Source organism: Cinclus cinclus, chromosome 3, assembly GCF_963662255.1.
Source record: "Cinclus cinclus chromosome 3, bCinCin1.1, whole genome shotgun sequence".
Lineage (NCBI taxonomy): Eukaryota > Metazoa > Chordata > Aves > Passeriformes > Cinclidae > Cinclus > Cinclus cinclus.
In genome coordinates this window covers 43,794,817-43,821,669 of record NC_085048.1, presented here as the reverse complement: position 1 = coordinate 43,821,669, position 26,853 = coordinate 43,794,817, and the positions used below count along the sequence as shown (strand labels likewise).

The window sequence follows — 26,853 nt, the reverse complement described above, 5'->3', positions numbered from 1 at the left end:
TCAATGATAGACACACTACACATGGATTCAAGACATGGTAACAAGATGGGATTTGTAATGACCAGTGTGTTGGCAATAGTCAAAACACAAATGATGAGACAATTTTTCTCTGTGTGAGTGCAGGGGAAGGAGGAAAGAAGAGAAATAAAAAAATAAAGAGACAAAGATCAGTTCTTGATGAAGCTAAGGAAAGGAAGAAAGCATATTAATACACAACACAATGTACAGGCAGAGCAGAACATCACTGAAAGATACACAAGTTTCAAAGGCTTAGTGAAAGAAATGGTGATGATTATAACACTGAGGTTTGGGAAAAGCAGGAATGTGGACTCAACAGTGGAGCAGGAAAGCAGAAGCAGCAGTGATCAAGCAAGCTAGATAGGGGCCAGAAAAATTGCAAGATAATAGACCTGGAAAGACCAGGGAGGAAATGTGAAGGCAGGGGTGGATGACCAGATGGAGGATGCGCAAGGAGCTGCAATTCAGAGCTTCAGCAGGAACAGGACAGCAGAGGCATTAAGGTAGTCCATGACTACTTTCAGTCACATTCCCCAAAAGGATGTGGAGTGCCTGCAAGATGAGGCTGCCATCCCAACACCACAGCTATGCCAAAGGCCTGGGATGATGTGAAAGACTAGTGCAGAGAGAAAACCTTGCTCATAATCAATGAAATCTCAGGCCAGCAATCCACTGCTAAGCTGGGACCCTTAGATTCACTCAGCCCAAAGGGAACCTCCCCTGCAGGGACCCACAGATTTCATTGCAAATGTACAGCCTAACTTCAGCCAGGTGTGGAGGCAGTGTCCAGTCCCCTGCTCAAAAGCAGAGACCAAGCCCTGGTGCCACCCACAATGTGACCAGAGCTGAGAAGAAAACCACAGAAAACTTGTCCCACATCCTTCTGTGCTCATTCTGCCATGCCGTGCACCAAGCAGACAAGCTTTTGAGACCACAGTGGAAACACTAGTTCCCTCTGCAGCTGCCTCTAGCTGACAGAGCACCATTACAGCTGCTGACTGCCCGAGCATTCACTAGGGCTGAGGCACAACCAGCTCATGCCTGCAAAAGAAACTGGCCCGAAAATGCTCCAGTGCCCCAGTCACACACCACAGCCAAAGCCTTTCCTTCCCAATAGATGGCAATTCAGCTTTTGCCCACTAAGTCCCAAACCACATATCACCACTGTGGGGCAATGTGTAATTCACGTGTTTTAACTGTATGATTATTCTTGTACTACACAGAAATATCTTTCCTCCTGGAAAAGCCAGGATAACCAACTGTTATGCTCATTGATATTTCTACTTGAATTTGCTCCCTATTCCCCTGAAAGATGAAGAACATGTTGACTCACTAGACTGCAGTTTCCCTCCTTTCTGAATCTGACTTATATGCTAGGCAGTAAAAATATAATCACATTTATTCCCACTTTAGGATTCATTTCATCGTTAACAGTACACCTACAGTTTGATTTTTTACATTACAATGCACCATTTCCCCAAATCTTTGCTAATTAATACAGTCTCAAGCTATATCATGTGTATCTTTCCATCTTAAATCTCTTGACTTCCCTTCTCTATGAACCTTATTCACAGGGGGCAAGGCCTGGCAAACACTGAGGCAGGAAACACAGGGGAGAATGAGTCTGTCAGACTCATTTTCTTCTAGGTTTTACTGCTGAATGTTTATTTCAGATCTGGGAGGAAGCATAGTGGCTCCATTCCATTTCCTTGCCTGCATAACCCACTCAGTGCAGAGCCCCAAAAATTCACTTTTCACTTTCATGCATCAAGAAAATAAAAATGTTTCTAAAGGCACTATATAAACCTGGATCTTTCATTCCAGCTCTCAGACTCTTTGCTTGTTTATGTTGTCGCCATACTGAATTTATGATTAGACCTTTATGCTAGCAGAAAGCAAAATTCCATGATGCTTTTTACTTTCCTTTGTCCTCTCATGTACCTTTGGTTCTGTACAACCTACTTTGTTTGGGAAAGCACTATTTCTGCAGTGCCCTGTCAGGTGAGGCTCCCTGTGTAGACAGGCAACCCCTTTGCAGCCATCCAACAAAACTTCGATGCACACTCCACAGAAGAACCTTGGTCTTCTGAAATAATACAATAATGCCATAATAAAATACAAGTATGTTTGCTTTTTCACTTTCCCAAAGATATTTTTTGCTTTTCAGGAGAGAAAGGAGGAGTTTCCTTGGAATCCTCTGAGTGCTCTGAGCAAACTGGCTCGCTCCAGGCACAGGGCTGCTACGCCTGCTTCACCACTTTCCTCCTTCTGACAGTAGTACTTTCAAATGCCAAACAGGGACTATTTAAACACTAAACTGAAAGATATTCTGATGAGTTTACTATTAAATGATAACAGATGGGGCTGCCCTAAGCTTTAGGCACCAGGAACAAAGCCCAGTATTATATACAAATTAGTTTTTGAGAATATTTATGGATAGCAAACTCCTTGGGCACATGGAGCAGCCCTGTGAAATTACAGCGCAAATTAATTGCTTACCTTTCAACTGCTAGAGACACGTGGATACATTGCCTCACCTCTGCAGGAGAACTTCCAGTGCAATTCAGTACTGGATGTAACCTCCCTTCACAGCATTGCAGAGCACCTAGCTATTCCTCCTGAGCAGCACTGCTACCTGGCAGCAGGATGGTAAATGGAAATAAGATTAGGAGAGATGGATGAAGGATCCATCACTGTGCCAAACAAGCGCTTTAATCAATTAAACTTCTACAAATATTTTTGGTCTTAAAATAGTAGTGGATTTCCTGATGATAGTAGGTTTGGATCTGTGAGTTCTTCTGTTATTCACCAGCAAGTGAAAAATGGCACCAAACTGAATTTCAGAATAACTAGCTGCTTTTCTTCCTAGGCGTGAGGTGAATGCTACCTCTGGAAGAAAAACTGGAAATCTCATCTTAAGGAGGAAGGAGAACAAAAGGAAAAACAAGAAAATACCAAAGAGTGGCTATAAAGATCACAGGGTAACAGAACAGTTCCTCATGAATATATTTTTCATGGAAATGTAATATCAGAAAACTGTGCAGTCTCATGTACTTTTTGCAGACAACATTGTATCAAATTAAAATTTGTTATAACCATCGTGTACATTAGGTTAGCGATAATAAAAACATGTCAGTATCTAGCATAAGGAAAGAGCGAGCAACCTGAATATCCATCCAGTCATGTTAAAACCAAGCTGTGACACTACTGTTGGAAAACACTAAAGCAAGCAGTTAGGTGTTGTGATCCTTTCTCAAGTAAATATCTGACTATATCAAACAGCAAATCTTGAAGGAAGTCTCTGTGATGAGGTAATATTATTGCTCATTCATAGTGCCTTGAATTTACTATACTTAAAATAGACACTTGCACCAATGGCCTTTTTATTATGCAAAGGGAGGGACAAAAAGAAATCACATATACACCAGTCCTTTTTCTTTCTGCTAGCAAAGGGAGGCAATTCGATCCAACGTGGGCTGAAACCTGAGTAGGTCACTGTACACCATGATAAAATTCCCTAACCCCTGAGCCAAATTTCCCTGAGGGGGCCCTCCTACTTCTCCTTTACTTTCCAAGCTGACTTTTCCATTCCCTCTCTCTTCTTTTCCTCCCCTTCATCTCTTTCATTTCCCCTACCTTAAAGCCTTGATATCTGATCTGCTGCTGATACTCAGGTTACAGTTTTTACAGCTTAGGCTGTCTATTGCTGTATACATTCCTTTCTTTCTGCTCTGCTGTGATTACTTACCAGAGCTTATTTTACACTGGTCCAGATGAAAGCAGTTCAGATGAAGGGAAACAGCCAGCCTGTTTGAACATTACAGATACAAACCTACACAAGGGCACATTGTGCTCCCTCTGTCATTTCACTGCAAACATTTTGCACACTGTAACCAGTTTGTTACATTATTGTATTCTCCATGTTTATTAAGAACAACTAGACGTCTTAATTCATCGGTAAAGAAAAAGGGTATATGATCGCCACAGGATTTTAACTTTCTCAGCCAGTCAAAAATTCAAACTACCTCTTTTTCCTCCCCCCTCTTTTTCCCTTCTTAGATGATAGCAGCCAACTGTCCTACTGAAAATGCATAGCATATATAGCATAGTTTATGCTGAAAGGTGGGCTATGGAAAGTTCTGCCATCAGCTGTCTCACTCTCCACCAGAAATTACATGGGTTCAAAATGTCCTTTCTGCACACATTTAGTTTTTAAATCAGCTGAAATCTTGAGGTTCCTAACCTTAAGCAGTTAGTCATGATTAAAAAAGAGAAACTCTCTACACGAAGGTTAATGCCAGTGCTTAATACCAAAGCATTAGTTTAAAATTGTGTAATTTTTCTCCTTCACACAATGTTGTTTTTGTTTCTTCCTCACCCTTTCAGACAAACATCTGTTATACTGTAGAAGAACAACTATCTCCCAAACCGCTGAGTGTGCCTGCAGCCAAAGTAAACAAAACAAACCCAGAGGATCCAGCACAGTCAGCCTTTATATCCAGCCAGGATAACATTTCACATGTTTTGATTAAAATTAGCTAATTTGTAATTCTAGAACCTATGAAACTTAAAAGCTGCAATCCATATAGATCGCATTAGGCGATACTCTGAGGGGCCAATGCCCTGTACTACAGACCTCTGCAGTCCTCAAAACTATGTGGGATTACAGTGAGCAATGACTCTCCGGTGGCTGCACAGAGCCCACTCTGAAAATAGGATGTGTCACATATCTCACAAAGAAAGATCCCGCTCCTGGACTTGAAGCTACTACAGTTTGTTTCCAAAGAGATGCACCAACATGTTATTTTGTTTGTACCCCTAACAGTACTCTTGTCCACATTTACACTCGAAGCGCATACAGAGCCGTGTACACGCTCATTACACAGGCAGCAAGAACGGGAACACCTGCCTTGGGCAGGAAAGGGCACCTAACCGAAATTAGTGATGTGCAAAAGAGGGGAGAGGGGAGGGCACGGCGCATTCTTGTTAAATTTTATATGGGGAGATCAATGTTCCGGAAAGCAAAGATATTTTCACTAGGCATCATGCATATTTATACACTCGCCTATATAGCATACATACTATGTGAACGACTGACATTTTCCAGGCAGTCTTCCACTTACAATCAGACTTTTAATAAATGACATATTCAAATTAAATCTCAGCAGCCTTATCTCGTAGCCAGACTATGCTGTTTTAGTCACTTCATCCGCACAAGTTCCCCTGAAGTCTAGCAATACATTGTTACCAACTTTGGGGAATTAGAGACACCAAACAAACAGGCATGACACAGACATTGAAAACAGGCGCAAAAAATAGGACCGGTCCAGCTTGGAACAGCGACCTAATGATAAAGGAAGTTCCAAAAGAGCGGCTTTGTGCCATCGCAGCCATCCCAACATCTGGAGCGGCCGCCAGAGCACAGCTGGAGTGGCACCGGTTCCTATCAGGCAGCAGTGCCCTCCGCGCGGTAAAAACACTTCCATCAAAAGCAGCCCTCGGAAAAGCCACCTTCCAGCGACACCTCTGCGCTGCCGTGAGCCGCGGAGCGAAGCGGTGCGGCAGAGGAGGAGGCGAGAGGGACAAGGAATGAAAAGGGGTCTCCGCGCTCAAGTGCGAGACCGATGCACGGCTCAGACCGCAACGTTTCACTTTGACAATTTAATTATACAGTTGCAGCTGGCTACTGAAAAAAGGAGAGAAATACAATGTTTAAAAGAGATCCCTTTCTTTCCTAACTTTAAGGGCTTCGCAGCTACCTGAGGGGGTGGCTATAGAAAGAAAGAAAAAAAAAATAGGCTCATCATTGGCACCCGAAGAGCTTAAAAGCCCAACGAGAGAGTTATTTTTAAAAAATAAATAGAGCTGGTCAATGAACAGGATTTGCAGCCTGTGAATTCGTCTCTGTTTGCAGCCCAGGAGGCGGAGTTGAGACACATTCAGTGCATCCTACAAAAAAAAAAAATGACAAGAGATCCTTTCTTATTTCATCTCCATGCTCGGAGGCGGGGGGTGCGGGTGGGGGGGGACCCCGCTCCCGTCCCCATCACAGGCACCTACCTTCATCTCCTCGTTGATCTCCCGCTTCACCGGGTGAGCCGGCTTCCTGCTCCTTTTATTTTCGGGAGGTCTCCCTTCTTTCTCCATTTCTGCCATTTTTTGCGCCTACTTGGTGGTGGTGGTGGTGGAGATGAAATGGCTGCTGGTGCTCTGGGGGGGCCGGGAGGGGCGCGGGGGGGCGGCGGCGGCTCTCAGTGGTGGCAGGCGGCGCCGCGGAGGGCCCGGGGGGAGCGCGGCGGCAGCGGCGGGCGGGCGGGGGGCGCGGGCGGGCAGGGGCGCGGGTGCCCCGGCGAGTCAGCCATCTTCTGCCTCGCCGCCGGCCCGCATGGGAGCGGCGGGGCGGGCGGGCGGGAGGCAGCGCGGAGCGAGCCGGCCCCGCGCCTGCTGTGGCGCTGCTGGCGGGCTGCCGCGGAGGGGGCGGCGGAGGGAAGGGGGAGGCCGGCCCCGGACCGCCGACGGGCGGGGCTTGCCGGCACCGAATCGGCCGCCGCTGCCCGCCATGGGAGCCGGGGAGGGGGGAGGCGCCGAGCACCGGGCGGAGCGGAGCGCAGCGCAGCGGAGAGGAGGGGGCGGTGCGCACACGCCCCCGCCCCCAGCCCGGGATGGGGATGGGGATGGGGACGGGGGCCCCGTGCCCCCCACGAACACCCGCGGAGTCCGCCCGGCCTGTGCCCCTCTGCGCAGCCGACCCGACCAGTCCCGAACCGCTCCCGTCCCGTCCGGCCCCGTCCCGTCCGGCCCCGTCCCGTCCCGTCCCGTCCCCGCCGCTTTCAGCCGAGGCTCTCTCCCTGATCACTCCTGGTTTTCCCTTTATCTGCGGCGGGGAGGTGCGGATGAATGGTTTGGTGGGACGCGCTTCAGCGAGGAGGTGCCGGATTACAGCACACAGTGTGGGCGATAATACATTGATTATTCCTAGGCTCTGCTTTCCCGCTTTCCCTGGCAGTCCCCGATTACCCGATACAACACATTACGGCACGGGGGTGTCCATTGTTCCGATAGACAAAATTGTAATCGTACGGGGTTTCTCGTTACCACTGCGGTACACCTTAAAACGATTCATTTTTTTATAAAAACACCCAAACCCACAGTCGAAAGATACACTGTTTTCCGTGTGGGCATGAGCAGGCTCCCCATAAAAATCTGTTTAGCCTGTCAAAGACAAGTTCCGTTTGCGTGCAACAATGTCTAATTTACATTCTCTGTTTCCGAAGCTTTAAATCACTGGCACTTTTCAGCATGAAAAGTTGAGCACAACTTTGTTCATTCCGTTACTAAAATGAGCCTTGCCTACCTGCCCGTCAGAGCGATTAGAGACACGGGGCACATTTTCCCCGTGACTTTGAGAATAAGAAGAAACAGGGATTTTGCACAGTCTCAGCTGTTAGAGCATCGAGCATCAAAAGATGAGATAGCTACCACACTGAGCCTGTAAAATCCTAGAGCACATCCGCGGTAGTAAGGTCACGGCCGCTGCGAGGCGAAGGTGCTGCCACTCCCCTCGCTGCCTGAAAGAATCAGGCAGATGTTGGAAAAACCCCGGCCCTGATTGTTTTTCGCAGAGCAGCAGGACCTCGCAGAGACCCTCGAGAAGGCTCTGCTGACGGCCAAGAGTTGCAGGAGTTCAGCTGCATCAGGGCTGGTGCCGTGGGCTCTGTCTGTTCCGCACCTCCCAGGAACACAAGGTCTGGGCTCAAACCCACCAAGCACCAAGCATGAGAAGAAACCAAGTAGTTGCTTGTAGTATTGTAAAATACAGTGATTTCTCAAACTTGTGGAAACCAACTTGTGACTACAGGTAACCTTCAAAGGATGGGGTTTAGTAGGGAGGTTTCCCTCCTCCTGTGCCCCACCACCAGCCACCTCACATCTTTGTTTTGCTTATCATATTCTATTACAAACAAATTGGTACAGTTGAGCTCTCATTAAGTACAGGAGATATTCTCAGAATCTCAGTGTATTCTTTCACACAATAAAAATAGGATAGACAGCACAAGGAGAAGCTGCTTTTAAACACAACCTCGCATGTCTCTTTGAAATCTTTGGCTGGAAGAAGCCAGCCAATCTCAGACAATCATTTGGCTATTCTGCTTTGAACAGCCACCACCTTGCTGATACACTGAGTCATTCTAATGAAAAAGACAAAACTAGTTCTTGTATTAGACATATCACTAGTTTCTCTGTAGAGTGGATAGAAGAGTTTTAAGGACAACATTAGAACTTATGCTAAACAGAGTATTGCCTCAAATGGTTCTTGTTCAGTGAAACATCAGAGGACTACTTCTCAACACTTACTGTGTGTATTGTAATAAAGCACTGGCACTGTTTCATTAAGCACTGCATAAATTTAAGAGGTTTGAGTTGACAATCTGACAAAAAGATTAATCTCAAACTCCCAGCATAAACAGAACTTCCTTTAATGTTGCAAGATACTTAGGAGAAAGTATTTGCAAGCCTAGGTGATGTGAATTGACTGCAGCAGGTTACGGCGAATAGACCAAAATGAATTTTCTTCAGGATCAAGTCTGTCATTCTGGTTTTCCTGACTAGCATCTGAAGGTTTGGCTGCAAATTGAAGCTCTTCCCACCCCTCTGGCTACCAGTTCTGAATGCTGATTTTCACTCCTTGATCACCAAAATAACGGCATTCAGCTGGGTTTTTTTCACAGTATTTTTCCGAATGCTTTTGAATGGAGATGTGAACTTATTTCTCCTGACAGTAGGCTTATTTTCTCAGCTACTTCTGGTAAGCTCTTTAAAAAGAACCTCTAGTCCCCCAGTACCTTGTGATGAAAGGTACTGGGGGACTAGATGAAACTCACATCTTAGAACATACCCTGTTTTTCTCAGTATTTAATGTAGGACTGGGACAGACACAGAAGTTCTACCTCTCAGTATCCTAATAATAATATCTCCATCTGACAGCATGTTATTTCTTCAACTGTCATGATTCCTACTTTTCTAGAGCTGTTACTACCTTCATATATTGCATATTATTACACTGCATATTCTTGGGAGGTTGTTCTTCTAGTGACAGCATATGGAGGACCATCAACTGTCAACACAGAAGTTCATGCATTTAGAGTGCTCGACACACATCAGAGGTACCGAAATAAGTTTTGGAAACCTTCTAATTATTCCACTTGTTACTAAGGGGGAGGGAATGACTAACGAAAATGAATGCTTTCAGGTTTTAGTGGTAACTCGTGAATTCATAAAGGGAGGTAGAGTATCAGAATCTATGGAAGCCACAGATTTGTCAGCCATACAATGGCATTGATCTGAACATCTCCAAAAAAGTTATGAGAAAATAAATCTGCTATTTACATTACAGACACCCTAACATTAAACACATTTACTGAACTGTGGCAGCACCACTTTTTTTTGTATAAAAACCTGTATTTTCGGTGATGAATCCTGGTTCTGTAGTTCTAAATATGGATTCTGCAAATATCTTAAACAGGTGAATAAAGGTGACTGATTGGCTCAATAGAACTGCTCAGATTTATTCTATGAGACAGAGATACCGGGGTATGTGGTATCAGTAAGCCTTACACAGCCAAAGATGAAACCCTGATCCTCTGGGAATCAGTGAAGATTTTACTCCTGAGTTTAATGAGACCAAATTCCTTGTGAAATTTCCAAGGTGATTTAAAATCAGCCTGTTAGAATGTGTGTCCTAACTACAGTGCAGTAGAGAAAATCTCTCGCTGTCATGACGGTTCAAGGGTTTGAAGCTGGTTGGTTTTTTGGTCACTTACAAAATTTGCAAGAAACTATGGAATCCTGCCTTTCGGTGGTCTCTAAGTTGTGGCAAAAACCTGAGCTTTTCCTTCCATTGCCCAAGAACGTGCTCTACACTAAAGGCTCCATATTTACCAAGCTCCATTTTTTTTTTGTTCTATCACAGATTTGTTTCCAGCTCTGAATTTGCACTTGGGTTTTTGCAAGCACAGTAACTTGGACTTATGAAAAATAAGTATCGTTCATAAAACTACACGTGCAAATGGGTTGCCTAAAATAAATCATCCCAGGTTACAATTATGTTCTATTGTTCATATTGCTCATAAACACTATTTATTAGTGTTTAAATGTTTTTAAAGGGGATCTATCCGCATATCAAGTGGATAGATTTTTTAGGTAACACAGAAATACTTTGCTCCAAGTTCTTCAGTTTGGCCTTTATTAATGCGTAAGTCTCTTTAATATTATTAATGAGGTATTTCTTCTAGTTTTTTTTTTTTTTCCTGCTGGGGAGGACGAGATAAACAAGCAGGCCTGATTATTTTTTTTTTTCCAGCTGCTAAATATGTAAGCAGCGCGACGGCTTCAAAGCGAAAGGTTTCGGAAGGCGACAGCGACAAGCGAACGGCGCTCTGGGGGCACTCTGCAAACAACGTGCCGCTTTTCAGAGGCCGGATCGGGACAAGCGGGGTTCATCCCCGGAGCCACCGGCGGTGCTGCCGGGCGGGAGGCGGGCGCGGGCGAGCGGAGGCACCGCGGTCCCGCCGCCCCCGGCCCGAGGAGCAGCATCCTCGACCGGCGGCCGCGGCGAGAGCTCCCCCTCCTGTCCCGCTGCTTCCCGGCGCGGTGGGAGACGCATCACGGAGCCTCGGACACCGAAACGTGTTGAAGCGCCCGTCTGCGTGCGGTTATGCACGTATAAACCCACACGTCCACCCCCACGCGCAGGGGGAAAGCTGAAGGTAAAAAGGGAGGTTGTTGTCTATTTTTTTTTTTTCCCCCAAGTAACAGCCCCAGACGTCGCAGTCCAAAGTAAAGGTGAGGCTCGTAACTAGGTTTTCTTAATATTGCTGATAATTTACTTTATTATTCCCTGCCTGCCAAGGTGTTGTCAGCTCTCCATCAGGTTTCTTGGTAATGCCAGTCACCGTGGAAAACATATGTCTATGCAGTCTTTCACCTGTATCCGAGGGGAAGCCATAATAAACAGCAATTTAAATTCAGGTATTTGGTTTGCTGAAGTGTTTAATTAAACAAAGAAATTCATTATGTGAGTTCACAGAAAAGTTCCATTACGTTGATTTTTTTTTTTCCCGCTTGACTTGAAGTGGAAATGTTCCTCTGACTCTTTGTTTGGCACACTAAGATGATAGATTATTTATGCCATCAGAAGTAAATAAATGCAGTGAATAATCAAAATATTGGCTCTCAATATTTTTTTAATAAGTAGACAACCATTTTCATACACATGGAAAACATATATACGAGCTTCTCTCTTGCTTCAGTTCCACCCAAACCCCACTTCCACGTCAGGGATGTTTTTTTCACCCGTACCTTGGAGAAGGGGTACATTCCACTCGTTCCTGAGCTTGGACGAGCGCCCACAGCATTACTCGCACACAGTAGTGTCTGTAGATTCCTTTCTGCTGTGGATACTAATCTCAGTCCAGAGTTTCCTTAGATGATTAGAGGCTGTTCTGTAAAATGTCAAGAGGTAGCCTTTCCAAAGCAGACTCAGTATGGCACTTGAAATGGGAGTAGCGGCTGCTTTCTAAATACAAAGGTCTGGAAATGTTTGGAGATATTTTAATATTGATGATTTTTTTTTTTGAGCTGCTTTTGGGTATCAGTGTCAAATCTGTATGAATCAATGGCAAGACAGTGCCTTAACACTGTTAATGCTTTTTTGAAACTTGGGGCAAAAGGGAGAAACTTTATTTAACTTATTAAATTATTAATAACAATTGCTCTTTTGACCTGCATCCTCGTGTAATTTGATAAACAGAAAGAAAAGTTAACTTGTTTCTGTGATTCTTTGTTAAATACTTGCAAGGCTCCTGTTAAAATGTCTTTATGTTTCTTGTTTATTTTCACATGTTCCTTACAACAAAAGTAAGCAAGAAGTCTTTAGCATGAGAGAACACCCACACTATTAAAAATCCATCAATATAAAACCCTTTTAAAAGGTAGCAATGCATTAAAAAACAAATTAGTAAAAATACATCCCGGACACCAGTATTGACTTCGGGGAAAAATCTTTATCATCTGTATACTGCTACACTCTATCTATCCACTCTGGTTATTCAGTGACTCTTCTGTGATGCTTTTCATATTGAATATAATGCCAAAAATCAGGTAGAGAAAAATAAAGGACCTATGGATGAGCAAGAAACTTAGACACATTATACCAGACTTGGACTTGGCTGTTACAAACCATCAGTTTGCAGCTTCATTACAACTAAGGTCCGTAGCGCAGAATAAAATCAATCTTTTAAAAAGAGGTTCTGTGAACCTTGAAGTTTCAATTGGTCAAAAATGGTGTCTACTTGCTCTGTCACACAGGTTGGTAAGGGCATATACTAAGCCTTACTTTCTTGAGGGTTTCTTCTTTCATTGGGGCTGACACCTAAAATACTGATCTCCAAAGGCTGCTTTGGAGAGGTCTGAGGTACGGAGGCACCCTCCTAACTCTGCATGCTGTGCCCCTGCTTCTTACACATATCAAAAGCAGGGAACTGTCAAAGTCGGAAGCAAAACCGGTGAGGGGTGAAGACTTGTGCTCTCTGCCACAGTCCTAAGCTGTAAAACCTCCCCCTGAGGTGAACTGAGAATTCTTTCATTTCTTCACCTGCCATTTCTTGACAATAACAGTTTCCTCCCCATCTGATTATTTTACTTCTCCATCCAGAAGAAGGAAGGAGGGAGTCTTCTTGGTTTTACTTTGATTAATGGGCAAGTCTCCCAGATGCTACAATGGCAGGAGAAGAGGGGGAGAGATTGTGTGGGACTGGGATACAGCAGAAAGTTCTCCCTTCTTTTTAACGTCACTCTTTTTAAAAATAGATTTATTTTGCTGATTACTGAAAATACTGGTACAATACTCTACATCAAGTTCTTCCTAAAATTATCCCTCCTCTTTTTGTCTTTCTGTGTAGAATAAAAGAATTTTTTGCAATAATGATAGTGGTTTATACATTTTCTCATAATCCTGTATTTCCCCTGTAAGCTCTGTTGCATGATATAGTATGTCAGTTTAAGTAACATCTGTCAAGGGATGGAAAGCAATTGCAGGTTCTTTTCATTCATAAAGTCATTCTGGAGTTTCTTGATCCTTAATTTTCTTGTCATGTTTTCAAAAACATTACATAATTTTGTCCAAATTGTCCCCTGCATTGTATATACAAGATACAGTGGGTTATTCATTCCTTTCCTGGACCCAAAGAAACATGTCAAGGTATCTACACTGCTATGTACTAAATGATTTAGAGTTGGTAGAAGTTGAGCTTTGACATGTCATTATTTGACAATTACCCTTCTACTGCAATGCTTGTTTTCCTGCCAGCATCTCCCCAGAATCCTACATGACATGTGATTCAATCTCTTGATCTTCTCAGTTGTATTTACATAATTTTACACATCCTAATATATAATGGCAATGCCTTCACATTGATGTGGTGAAAAGTGTGACAAAATATCCAAACGTATCTTGGGCATACATAACAGAGATATATTCAGGACTACAAGGGGGCACATATTTAGCAAATCTGGGATTTAGCTGGGATTGGAAGGGACCTCTGGAGATTATACAGTCCAACCTCCCTGCTCAAAGCAGAACAGGTTGGTTCTGTGTCCAGTCATGTCGAATAAGTATAAAGGCTCCATAATATCTCTGGGCTGCCTCTTCCAGTGTTTGACCACATTCATAGTAAAAAAAAAAAAAGCTTTTTCTTATGTTTACATGGAGTTTGGTGTACTTCAGTTTGTGTCCATGTGCCTCTTGTCTTATCCCTGAAACAAAGCCTGATTCTGTCTTTTCTACTTGCCTCCCCCCTTCAGGTATTCATACACATTGACCATATCTTCCCTAGGCCTTCTCTTCTCCTTGCTAAACAATCCCAAATCCCTCTCAAACATCAGATGCTTCAATCCCTTTATCATCTCCATGGTGTCCCACTGTCCTTGTTCCAGTGTGTCCATGTCACTCGTACGTGGTGGAGCTCAGATCTTGACCCAGCAGACCACGTGTGACTCACTAGAGCTGAGTAGAGAGGAAGGATCATATCCATCAACCAGCAGTGCTCTTCCTAATGCACCCCAGCCACCTTTGCTGCAAGGCTGCACTGCTGGCTCATGTTCAGACTGTTGAATACCAGGGTCCCCAGGACCTTCTCTGAAAAGCTGCTTTTTAGCTGCTTCTCCAGCTTTGTTACTACAAATATTGTTCTGATCTGTGTGCAGGATTTCACATTTCTTTGCTGAAATTCGTGAGATTCTTGTCAGCCTTTTCTTCTGCATCTTATTAAATTTGTTTTGATTTATGATCTTTTAGGCAATTAGTAATACTATTAGCTGGAAATATTTTGTTTTCATGAACTGTATGGCTTTTCCTAATTAAATCATGCATGTAACATTAATGATAATAGTCCATGTCTCTTACCATGAGTAGATTTTGCTCAAAGACAGTCCTGAAAATCCTTCTCTACACAGGCAGGATCTTTTGCCTTAAAACATGATCAGCGTTTCTATCCTTCTCCATCCAAGATTCTTGAAGTCAAGTGAGGTTATCGATTTCTCTCCACAGTGCTACTGGTTGAAGCAGAACTGACATGTTCTCACCATTCATTTTCAGGTCACCAGAGGGTGTAGATGGGAGAGTCACATGCAACTTCCGTACCACCTAGATGGCTCAGCAAAGGCTTGCCGTGAGATTTCAGCTTTGGACAGTTTCTGGGAGTAGAGGGTCAGGAACACCATGCTTATTTTCCTTAGCATGCACTGAAATCCCGCTCACACACATGGCAAACCCTGTCATGCTTGTGTTCATTCTGAGTATCACCAGAGGTCCCCAGGTGCACCACCATTCCTGCAAGCTCAGGCAGCAGTGGCTTGCAAAGCCAAGGCTCTGTATTATTTTTTCTTCTCAGCCCACAGGAAAATGAGAGAAGTTGCCTGCTGCACACTGTGTGTTACAGTTGGTGTCTCTTGAGCCCTGGTGAAAGGAGCTGTAGGCTGAGGTTCACTGGCTTTGCCCAAACTGCCAATGCTAAAACCAGGTCCAAGGCCAGCTCCAAAATCTTGCCATACACATGATTATTTAGAGTCTTCTTGTCTGTTGTTAACTAATATTCTAACTACGAGTTAGTATTACAGCCATTTCACATTATGAGAAATCATCAGGAGGGAGATAAAGTGACAAAACACATGTACTGGAAGAGACTCATGGCCTCAACTAGAACTCAGCTCTTATGTCTTGTAAGTCAGTCCTGTCACCATTAGAACATGTAAGCTAACCTTCTTGGAGGAAAATGAAATGTGAGCCTCCCTTTGAACCAGCTTGACTTTGAGCTCCCTCATGAAACACCAACAACCTTTGAAAGAACATAGGGATGGCACCATTGACAGATTTTGCCTCAGCTGGCTGCAAATAAAGTTATTTGAAATAACTGCCAAAGCTTTAATTTATCAGACTTTTTCACAGATTCCACAAAAGCAAGGAAATTCAAAGTTGAAAGGCTTTCTCCAGGCAGCACATGCCAGGCATTTGTGCATGAATTGCAGGAGGGGAAATGATATGTTTCTTTTAGAGCTGTTGTTGCCATCACGGAAAGCGAACAAGCATCTGTGCTTTGGAAATCAGTGGATGGAAGGTGTTCCATGAAAGGCAGCATGTGGGAAAGCAGCTTAAAATGGTGAGAGTGTACGAAAGTAGCAGGAGTTCTGAATGCCACTGGGGAGAAGAAGTGGAACAAGGCTGACACATAGAAAGGTGGTGAGAAAGCAGAAAGAAATGCAAAGAGGAGTACACTGAAGGGAAAAAACCCACCCACTTTTGGCTAGAGAGTAGGTCTGAACAAGTTCCAAGAGAGGAACAGGGAAAGAGAAAAATTTATAGGGTAGATGGAAAGTGTATCTACTAGATGATTGTGCAGGTGAAAATGTAAGTTGAAGTTTTGTTGTTTTACTGTGGAAACAGATACAAAGCTGAAAATCAGATGTTCCAGCAGGACTCCTGATAAAGTAAATCTGTACATTTATAGTACGTGAAACCTGTAGGATGATTCTCCTCTGTAGCATTTGCCACTGATGCTGAAAAAAAAAAGGGAAGATTTACATTTTGTTATATTTAATTAAAGAGTACTACCTACCTTAAACCACTATAAATCAGGGTGTACTGCCAGTCCTAAGGCTCTTAATTTCACTCCAGGGCTGACGATTTCCTGTGTCACTACACTGTGAAGCTGAATCCAGAGTAACAATTTAATACTTGAGTGCCCAGAGTCAGGCAAATGCTTTGCATAAAAGTGTTCTCTTGTGCTTGTGGAGTGCCTGCAGCTCCCCTGGAGAGCTGGTGGGTGCTAAGCACCTCTGAAAATCAGGTCACTGTCACTCAAGAGCTCAGAAAGCCACTGAGGTGCCAAAGTTTAAGACTAAACTTACAAGTAAGTGACATAATTGCAGAAGACTGTCTCCAAAGGACTACTCTGCTTTCAGTCATTTGAATTTTGGTATGTGATAGGCATGCATTTGTAAACTGCTTTTACAATCTAAATTGTAGATGCCTTTACAGCTTGTAACACCCCCCAGAAATTAGGATAAAAGAAAGAAGGAATTAGAGAGGAAAGAAGGAAGATGAGAGGAATTAGTAAAACAGAAATGGATGGAGGTGTTGTTCAGGATTATTTTAGACTAGTTTGGGCATGTCTCATTGGTTCTGAATGCAGTTAGGAAGCTTAAAATAAATTAAATGAAGTGGGGTTCTTCTACATAACACATTAAAAAAACCCCAGTGTCCACAGGATGGGGACACAATGTCCACAGGATGTTCAGAGGTAAAAAGGTCCAAACAGCTTCAAAGGGGAGCTTGGAAAAGCCAGACTTGGAAGATCAGAGAAATCGCTCCATTTTCATGTATTAAACATGATAGACTTGACAGAGCATCTGGCTCAAGAAGACTCCAAAGAGCAGTCAGGTGGGAGCTGGCTGGACATACCACAGAACTTATTTCTCCATATTTGCATCATTTCTCATTCTACTGCCTTAATCATCTCATTCTTTCTCTTATGGGAGACAGGCTGTACTACTTTAAATGTTCCTTTCATCTGATTCAATGCTCTTATATACTCTTTTGCATTAGTAGCTTATGCTTTCTCTCCTACAGGTTACTTAATTGTGCTGGCCTAAGTCAATTGTTCTTCCTCTTGTCCTTCTGCAGCAGTAACTATGATTGCTGTGATATCCAAACAGGAACTATTTTAGAGCATGTACTGAAGAGGCAGGTATTTTAATTACAGGGATTAAAAGGAGAACAGATGCAAGTGAGTTGAGTACTAGGTAAATATAAATGCATCACCCCTTGTACCCTGAGAGTCATCTCTCTTTGTCTCCAACAGATTGACATCAGGAGAAATTCAAAAGCAGAGGGAATAGTAGTGGAAAATGCCTATTTTAAACAGAAGCATTTATCTTGACTGGGGTAAAGTGTATAGATAGCACAGTATATAATAGATGGATATCTTTGTAATTTCCTCAAAGCCATTTAGTCAGTGCTAGTTAAAATACATTATTTTGTTCAGACAGAATTACAAGGATGGATTCCAGTGGTTTTAACTTGAGTTTTCCAACTCAAATGGAAAAAAAAAACATTTCACGTATTATCCATGTTCACTTTCATATATTGAGCTTGGTTCCCAGACTGGCATTGCTTTCTACCTGGTAGCAAGGCAGTGAGTGGGCACAGAGGTAGAGAAGTCCCTTAGAAAACTGTTTCCTCTAGTGCTCTGGGCTTTAAAGTTGATCAGTAAACAGCAAGTCAGTGCTAAGTCTCTGGTGCCTAGTGCTAGTGCTGTGCAGCTCTGCTCAGGGAGTGGGCAGTGGCTTTCACGGGAACTGGATCCTTCAGGCATATTTCAAAGGGAACTCATAAATAGAAAGGTACAGAAACCCAGGTGGAGGAAACAAAGGCACCGGTGACTTCTACAAAGTTTACTTCAGAGGAAATGTGCAGCCAGCCTTAGCTTTCAGTCTAAGTAATACAAAGAGAAAGAAAAAGGTGTCCAAATCCAGGACTACCAGCAGAAAAAAAAATTAGAATTGTATCTATGTTTTGATTATGCATGTTAATAGCAAGCAGCAAAATATAGATAACACTTCATAAATTACATATATTTAATCCTCAAGAAGTAAGCATTTTCACTGAGAAATCAATTTCCATTTATTTATTTATTTAAGTCCACATAAAACGCGCATGTTGTGTGTGTTTGCCAATTTCCTGGCCATACTATGACTATAATTCCTGTTTTTTATCAGTACGTGATAACCATTTCATTATTTAGGTAGAATTTTTTTTAAATCCTTTTTATTTTTTTTCCCTTCAGGACCCTCCCAAATCACATAATCTTCTCTGAGTTTGAGGGATACTGAGATGGAACTCATTGAAAAAAAATACATAGAAAATCTAGAAATTAGTGGGGTGGGGAATTTGATAGAGGGTACATGGGTAAGTCTTTGCTCAGCACGGCTGTCATTTCCTCTTTGCTGCATTTCACTCTTGTCCAAACCATGAATTCCTCAGGCAGGGGACCATCTCCTTTGTTCTGGTTTTGAAATGAGTCTGGTTGGACTTTTCTACAGCTGCTGATGTTCAATTAAATACAAATAATAAATAGTTAATGGTTTGCTGAGCTGCAGAGGTGGGGCTAATCAGCTGAGACTTCACGGGGTGGTTAATGATGGATTAGGAATGGGGGAACTGATAAAGCTGAATATTTAAAGACTAATATTGTACAGGATGATGGATGTTTTGTCTGCTTTGATTGCGTATGAGCAGAAACTAACAATGTGCTTATCTTTCTCCTCCTTCTATTGTAGATTACTCTGCTCCAAAACGTTGCTGTTCTGAGTCTCTGTCCAAATTCCCCTGAGTGGAGCACTGCCCACCAGAGGAGATGCCCTGAGAGGCTCTTACAATGGAAATTGGGTGGGGAGGCGAACAAGCAGTGACTATACGAAGGGAGCGTGTTATCAGCTGCACACTCGTCTTCTCCTGTTCATGCTCAGCTTGCTGAAATGGAGGGATTTCAATTGATTTTGCTTTCTTTTGCAATGCTGACTGATGAGCCAGTGAGGAAGCAGCTGCGTTCTGAGGACATGTGGCACAGGAGGGGTTTGTCCCACTGCCTGTGCAGCGCTGCTGAGACCCAGCGGGATCTTTGGCTTCCCATCTGTGCCGTGTACCGATGAGCTACTGCATCCCTGATGAGCTACTGTATCCCTGAGCCTGGTGTGCAGAATGAAGAGTTACACACACCTTCTCTGTCAAAGGATCCCTATGTATCACAGCTATATTTATTTATTTTGAAAAATCCTTTGCATTTGTTCTAATTTATTAACCAGCAACATATCAAGTTCTGATACTGGTATCACAGTAGGTATAATTAGGCTTAAAAATTAATACTTCTAAGTGTCAAATTCTGTCCAAAGGATGTGACTCCTACTGAAACCAACTGATGCTAAATGATGGTGTTTTTTCAGTGTCTAACTATAGGATCAATATGGCCTTTGCCCTCACCAGTGGTTCTGTCAGCTGCTAGGAAGATAGGCAGCCTTGCAGACAAGACACAGACAAGGAGGTCAAGAGAAGTGGATTCTTTTCACAGTTTGCCTTAGGGCTTTTGCAAAGCCTTGGACAAATCATACAACCTCTCCATTAAACCTCCTGACTTCTAAAATGGAAATGTTCATAACTCTGCTTTCCCAGGATGCCATGGGGTAAATCAATTCTTGGGAGGAGGGAAAGGGGGGAGGGGATAGGTGTGTGTGGGTACAACAAGTATACAGGCACTTTGGAAGGAACAGACATATTTCAGTTCACTTTTATTTTTGTAAGCAGTCTTGGAGTGCACCTGGGATTTAACATATTAAAACATTCAGCAACATCTAGCCGATTTGGTCACGTAGACTGGTTACAGTTACTACAATATATAACATTGTTAGTCTCATTCTCCTATAGACATAATTTATTTTGGATAAATGGATAATTGAAAGTTCAAATGATCCCGGTCAAACAAGAGTGCTTTGCAATTGTTTTACTTTAGATGGCAGTCAGGAAAACATTTCCATGTTTCATTTGCTAGAAAAGATGCCCGGAGTTGGCAGCAGCAGTGACTTTGATGTATCCTCTGGTTCATTGGTCCAGAGCATGCTGATGTAAACAGAAGTGTCTCTGGACCTGTCATCTTTGTTCTTCAACTTTGATATTGGCCGCCTCCAGTGTCTTCTTTCTCCTTCTGGGGGGGCTTTAAAAAGTTACTTGATACAGGAAAAAAAAAAAAGTGTCAGTTTTCTTCTCTGCTTAAGACTGTAAAGAAATAGACATGTCTATTGTACAGTCACTGAAGCTCTTGAAATAGTGTGGGTTTTTCTCTCCAATCCTACATGGAAATGAGCAAAGAAGAGGAAAAAAAAAAGTGGTTTTGTTCACAACTTATGATATGGTAAGTACAAAGTACATCATACTTTTGCTTCCGATGTTTTCAGGGTTTTTGTTTTTGTTTTTTTTGAGGGGAAAACTGAGAAGCTCTGTTTCAGAAACAGGCAATGCAAACAGCAATGCCTATGGGTAAGTTGGTCCATCACTGCTTATTATAGAACCCTGGCTTTTGATGCCTGTAACTGTCAAATATTAGCTAATTTGTAATGATTTTTTCCTGTGATTGGTGTGCCAGCCTGAAGCTGATTTTTAAAATAGTTCACTCCATTTGAAAAATGAGGTTAGCAAAATAATACATTCTCCTTGTGCTAAAAAATATCTTGGGTTGCATGACTGATAAACTCTCCATGCTCTAAACCTGAAATCTGGCAAAGGATTTTCCAAGGATTTGGAGGGTCCCACCCATAAACATGTATGATAAGAAGAGCCTGTGATTAGGATGCAGGCTATGTGGACAAGAGGGTTATTGAGGGTGAAACGAGAAGGCTGTGACAAGATTGAAAGAACAGTAGGGTGTAGGGATGTTGTCTAGGACTGAAGTGAGGAGATGGGGAGAAAGAAACTATAAACTTGGACCAGGAGTCAAAAATGAACTCCTGAAGTAAGACTCTTGGGTTGCTAAGAAAAGAGGAAGGGATGAAGGCATTGGGCTGAGAGACAGTAGGTCCTCAGGTATTACAGTACAATCTTCTCAAAGAGTCTCTGTGGTAAAAAAACTAATAATTTTAAAAAGCTGGAAAATTACTGACAAAATATTTGCTTTGTTCCTCTAGCAACTGCTGGTTTCAAAGAAATCAACCTACTGATGGTGAATCCTGAGGAAGACCTTGGATAGTGTGCAGTGTTGTCAATATCAAGGGTCCTGCTCTAGTTCTAAACCATTTGGACTTAGAAGAATTCTACATAAAGAGGGCAGAGGCATTCAGATTTTTAAAATAACATAAAAAGCAACAATTTAAAAAAGTTTAAGTCTCACATGTTAGGAGATGGCAGGTTTACTGCCCATACAAACCTAATTCTCAGTTTATATGTATTATTTTAAGCAGACTTTAATTGTATAATCATGTTAAGTTTTTCACAGAACACTAACCACATTAAGTGCAAGAATGGATATGGCTCAGGAAATGAATCAAGGAACTTGTCATCATTACAGGACAAGGTGCCTCGGTAGCTCCTCTTAAGTGCATCCCTCCGGCAATTTTCATTAACGTAGGCTTTCTGCATAGAAACATGCCACTGCATTCTGTCATTTCTAAACTGTGTTTATGAGCTGAAACTCCCTATTTAGCAACAGTTTGTTCTGTGACACCAGCTAACTAAACTGCCTCAGTGGCAGCTCCTTCAAAGCAAAGCTTTATTCTCTCAGAGACAGGCAGCGCAGAAAGCAAAGATTTGACACCAGAAACTTAACTCTTAAGTTACCCTTCTGGTTCTCACAGATTTTCTCTATTCTAGTTTTTCCCCTCTCCCTTAGGAAAGGCCATTTATGGGATGCCACACAGGCATGTCCAGGTGTTGTTGACTCCACAGTCAAAGCCCCTCCTTGGGACAGTACCTTTTAGAGTTGTTGCCTCTGGTGTCAAAACAGCAAACATCTCCTTTGGAAAAATAGGCAAGTGTGTTCCTTTGTAGCAGCTTCTTTTTTGCAAATGCAAGAGCTATATCGTGTTTCCTGGATTTTTTTTTTTTGTGATGAGATTGTTTTCTACTTGCATCTTCTTTTACAGTAGTATCCTGTAACATAACTCTTTTAAAATAATGCAAACAAAATTATGTGACCTGTATCTTTTACTTTCAAAGATAAGAAATGTAACAACCTCATTTTCAACATGAATGTAGTCAACTGGACAGTTTTCTCATCAGAACTTTGACTGATTTGTTGAAACAAAGCCTTGAAGATACAGAAGGAATGGATGTCAGTGATTGTAAAGACAGAACAGATCATACTCTTGCTGAACTATCTGTGGGTATGAGAAAGTAATATAAACCAAATTTCTGAAGGTGGCCAGACAATTTTTCTCCTCTGTTAAGTCTATTCTCTGAAGTAGAATATCTATTCTCTGAATTCGCAAAAAGTTTTGGGGGAAAGTACCTGCAAAGAGGCATCGGTGATGACTGTGCTCAGAAATAAGGGAAGACTACACCATATACAGCAGACATCACTGTAGAGTCTTTATTTGGACACTCCAAAACTAGCTGTCCCTTTGGATGTTCACTGGTTTTAAGTACCTCCTCAGCTCACAAGGAGGCTGTTCAGAGCCCCCTCAGCTGGCTCACAGTAGAGCACCATACAACACAGCTACAGTGCAAGGCAAAGCACGCAGTAAATAAGGGCTGCTGATGCCGTGTGCCAGACAACTCCGGGAAGAGGCAAAAAGGAATGCCCGTACACTGCAATTATAGAAGTACAGGATCATGAGGGCGGGAAAAGGCCATCAAGATCAGAACATCAGCCGTCAGGCCAGCACTGTCGCCACTAAACCGCATCACCCAGCTCCAGATCCAAGTGCCTCCTGAACACGCCCACGGTTGGCGATTCCACCACCTCCCTGAGCAACCTATTCCAATGCCTGACCACCCTAACAGCGAAAAAAATGACACCGAAATCATGACTGTGTAGCTAAACGCTACAGGCCGAACACTTCAGGTGGGACCCTGCCCTCTCTTCCCCGCTGGTCCTTGTAGCGACCCCGGCCGCAGGCAGAACACATCCCGGTCTGTGGGGTACCCCCAGCCAGGCGCGGGGAGCGTTCCCTCTCCAGCGGGACCCTCCGCCACGGCTCTGGGAGGCGACAAGCACAGAGCGGGGAAGAGAAGCGGGGCCGCTTTACCCTCAGCCGGGAGGTCTGAGGGCGGAGGCCAGCGGCACCGCTCGCTGCCCGCGGGCGCCGAACACCCGGCGGCACCGCCGCCTCGCCGCCCTCGCTTTACGGCGCGCCGTGCTTTGCGACACCCAAGATGGCCGCCCCCAGGGCACAATGAGCCCGCTCCGGCAGCCGCCGCCGGGGTGGACGTGGGGCACGGGCAGGGCCGGCCGGGGCACAGCCGGGGCGCTCCTCCGGCAGCGGGACTCGTCCGCGACTGCTCGGCTTGTGGGGCCCCGCCGGGGTTCGTAGCGGCAGAGCGGAGCGTCCCCGAGGAGGCGACATGTGGGGCGCCCTACTGCGGCGCGGGGTTCGTGGCGCCGGCGGGGTCCGCTGTCTGTCCTCGGGCGGCCCGCCCTGGAACCAGGTGGTGTCGGAGGCCGAGAAGATCGTGGGGTACCCGACGTCCTTCATGAGCCTGCGGTGCCTGCTGAGCGACGAGCTCAGTAACATCGCCATGCAGGTCCGCAAGCTGGTGGGCACCAAGCACCCGCTGCTCGACACCGCCCGGTAAGCGCTGGCGGGGGCACGGCGGGGCTGGGGCCGCCGGCAGCCCTCAGGAGCCTTGGCAGAGCTCCTGGGAACTTTTGGGCTTCGTGCCGTGAGTGGGGCCGCCCCGGGGGCGGGAGGTTTCGTCTCTGCTTCGGGATCCTCGTTTAGTTGCCGCAACAGGTTTTCCCTGCGGTTATCCTATCCGCTGTCGTTCGGAAGTTGCTTCCTTGTGACGCCACGTGCGGCGCTTCCCCCGTACTGTGCGGGGGAAAAAAAAAATCCCTTGACAAGTGCGGCTGCCTCGCTAACAGTTATATATTATTTTATAATCAAGAACTGTATTACAAGGAAAATAAGGAAAAAAAAAAGCAGAGAGGCTTCTCAGTTTAAAAGCTCGAAATGACACTGCTCGGAACTGTGTGTTTTGTTCCGAGTGTTTTGGAATATCCAGCTGGGAGCTGCGAGTTTTTGTGTATTGTTGAGAATTTTAGGGTTGCTAAGCTGTTTATCCACCCTTTCATTCTTAAGGCAAACTAATGGAAGTCTTGCATTCCTGCCAGTGAGCAAAAATTGGGATTGTTGCGCAGGGTTTTCTTTGACTGTAAAACAAGAACTGATTGGCAGTAGGTTTTTTATACCATAAAACTCCAGACGCTTACCAAAATGAAAGTACAATTTTCCGAAGACTCTTGGTTGTGAATGTGTTTTGTTTGTGGTTTTTGTTTGGTTTGGGTTTTTTTTGGTGGTTTTTGTTTGATCCATCTATGTTTGCTATAACTGCAGCTATAGCAACATTAATAGAATCTTAAGTTTGGTATGCACAGTATTTTTTAGCAGGTGTAAGACAAAAATGAGCATTTGTTTAAAGTGGATGTTTGGCCTTTCTTTTAAGGAATGGAAATTGTAGCTCTTTAGTGGTCCTTGACAAATCCACGGTGTTGTAATGATACAAAAACAAGACTTGTTTTTCAAGCTCTGTCTCTAAATCTGGTTGTCTTGAGTGAATGCAATGAGTACAGAGGACAAACAGCTTTTTTAAAGACACATGATTTTCAGGAAGGGAGATTTGGACATTGGCCTAAAGTAGACTTTTCTGGAAGAAACAAATGAAATTGTTAACAAAATGGGAAAATACCTGACTTAGTGGTGGAGGAGACTTTGTTGAATTTTTTATAACTGAAGGTTATGATATTATGATAAAGAGGAGAGATGAGAAGAAAATGCTCTTCTGTCTTTGTAAGGTCAGTTGACGATGGAATGGAGGGAATAGGAGGGCAAAGCACAATGTATTTGGGCTCTTAAGTTTTCACTGCAGTCACAGAAGTGTCACAGAGACCTGCAGCGCTAAAGCAGAACTTTAGAGCACCTGTTCTAGGTGTGGTAGTTGCTGGTTTGTTTGTGAATTAAATTTAAATGGAGTATTTTGGGGCATGGTTGGAAGTTTTGTGGTGGAGCTGTGTTGTAAAGGTTTGTTGGGGTTTTTTTATTATTTTAAGTGGGCTGCCTCAGGCTTAATTCTGTAAGCCTGTGACTTGTGGAACACTAATAGGAATGTAGTTATGCCCAGGCTCAGTAGGATTAAATACATTAATTTTTAAAATTAATATATGTTTCAGAGTACACTACTAAACAGATGTGTTGTGCTGGAAAGAAGAAGTATTTACTCACATAAAACTGAAACCCTGTGCCCTTACTTTGGTCTTCTTACTTGGTTTCACTGGTATTTCCAAGGGCTTTGTTGCAGGTTGATTTCCAATGGCCTTGACCTTTGTGTTATAAGAAGAGTCAATATCCTGCTGACAGGTTTTAGTACACCTGCAGTAATGCACAAACTGTACTTTGCTCACCATGTTTTATGGTGTGATATTGCAGTAAGGTGAAATTTGACCATGTTCTTTCTCAAGAATCCTGATAATTTATTTCTGAAATGTAAGCGTTGTATGTTTCAATGTAAATGTGCATGATTTTAGTTTTGGGTCTGAGATCTATGCCCTAGCTTACCACAGCAATTTAGGAAACAGGTCCTGATTTTTCAATGCTAGGATTTTTTTTTTAAATACTTTAAAATCTGTCTCATTACTCATTCTTAAAATGTAATAAAGACTTCCTGTTGTGTGTTCAGAAAAATGTTTTAAAGCATGGGTATCTAAAACATTTTGTTTGGTGATTTTTAAAAAAATACTTAAATGATTGATATGTTCTGGAACTCTAATCTTTGAGATTCTGAGTGAGTAAATGCTATATATATCTGAGAAGTACTCCAACACTTAAGGATATTTTTGTATTTGTGGAAACAAAATATGTGAAAAATATGTGCTATAAAATTGGTTAGTTGCATGCGCTGTTTCTCAAGTTTCTACCCGTTTATTTTTTGAGATTATAAGTGGTGACAATCAAATTGGTTGCTTGCTGTCAGGTCTAAACAATTTTCTTTTATTTTAGGTGACATTTTGTCATCAGTGGTTTTTTGTCTACCTCCTCTTCCTGCCTAAAAGCTTTGCCAGCTTTTGAAGTCTTCCTGAGATCATTAGGGGTTTCTTAAAGCAGAGGGTTCTCTACCAATGCTTGTCTGCATGGAATGAGTTCTGAGCTGCGACAGCGTAGGACATAATTGCCACCACACTAAAAGCCTTTAGTGTAACCAGAGTGTTGATGAGTGTTTTTAACATTTTGCCAAGCTTTGGCTCACTAGGCTGTTGCAATACAATGCCTGTGTTGAGAGTCTTGAAGAAGGCAGCTGAAAGGTGTCAGTGCATGTGAGGCAGGACATGTGGAGAAACAGCTGCTGGGCCAGAATATGCTTCCCTGATGATCCCATCCATTTCTTCCTCTTGTTTGGATGCAGCACTGGCAGCTCCTGGGTGTAAGTGCCTGCTGTGCATCAGGACTGCAGCAGGTGTTCTTCTGGGATGATCTGTGACCCTGGTACCTCCTACCAAGCTTGTGCCTGGCCAGCAGCTTTAAATC

The 26,853-nt window shown here is 43.4% G+C and overlaps 2 protein-coding genes across 2 annotated transcripts in view; one reads left to right on the top strand and one right to left on the bottom strand.

Moving 5' to 3' along the window:
- The window catches only part of SOBP (sine oculis binding protein homolog), a 99,141-nt gene extending 92,967 nt beyond the window's left edge, over positions 1–6,174 (bottom strand). The window contains exon 1 of the mRNA XM_062488716.1: positions 6,079–6,174. Coding sequence (XP_062344700.1) covers positions 6,079–6,174 — 96 coding nt within the window. The remainder of the gene's footprint in view (positions 1–6,078) is intronic.
- Positions 6,175–23,677: 17,503 nt separating this feature from the next.
- PDSS2 (decaprenyl diphosphate synthase subunit 2) overlaps positions 23,678–26,853 on the top strand; it is a 110,002-nt gene continuing 106,826 nt past the window's right edge. The window contains exon 1 of the mRNA XM_062488715.1: positions 23,678–23,904. Coding sequence (XP_062344699.1) covers positions 23,678–23,904 — 227 coding nt within the window. The remainder of the gene's footprint in view (positions 23,905–26,853) is intronic.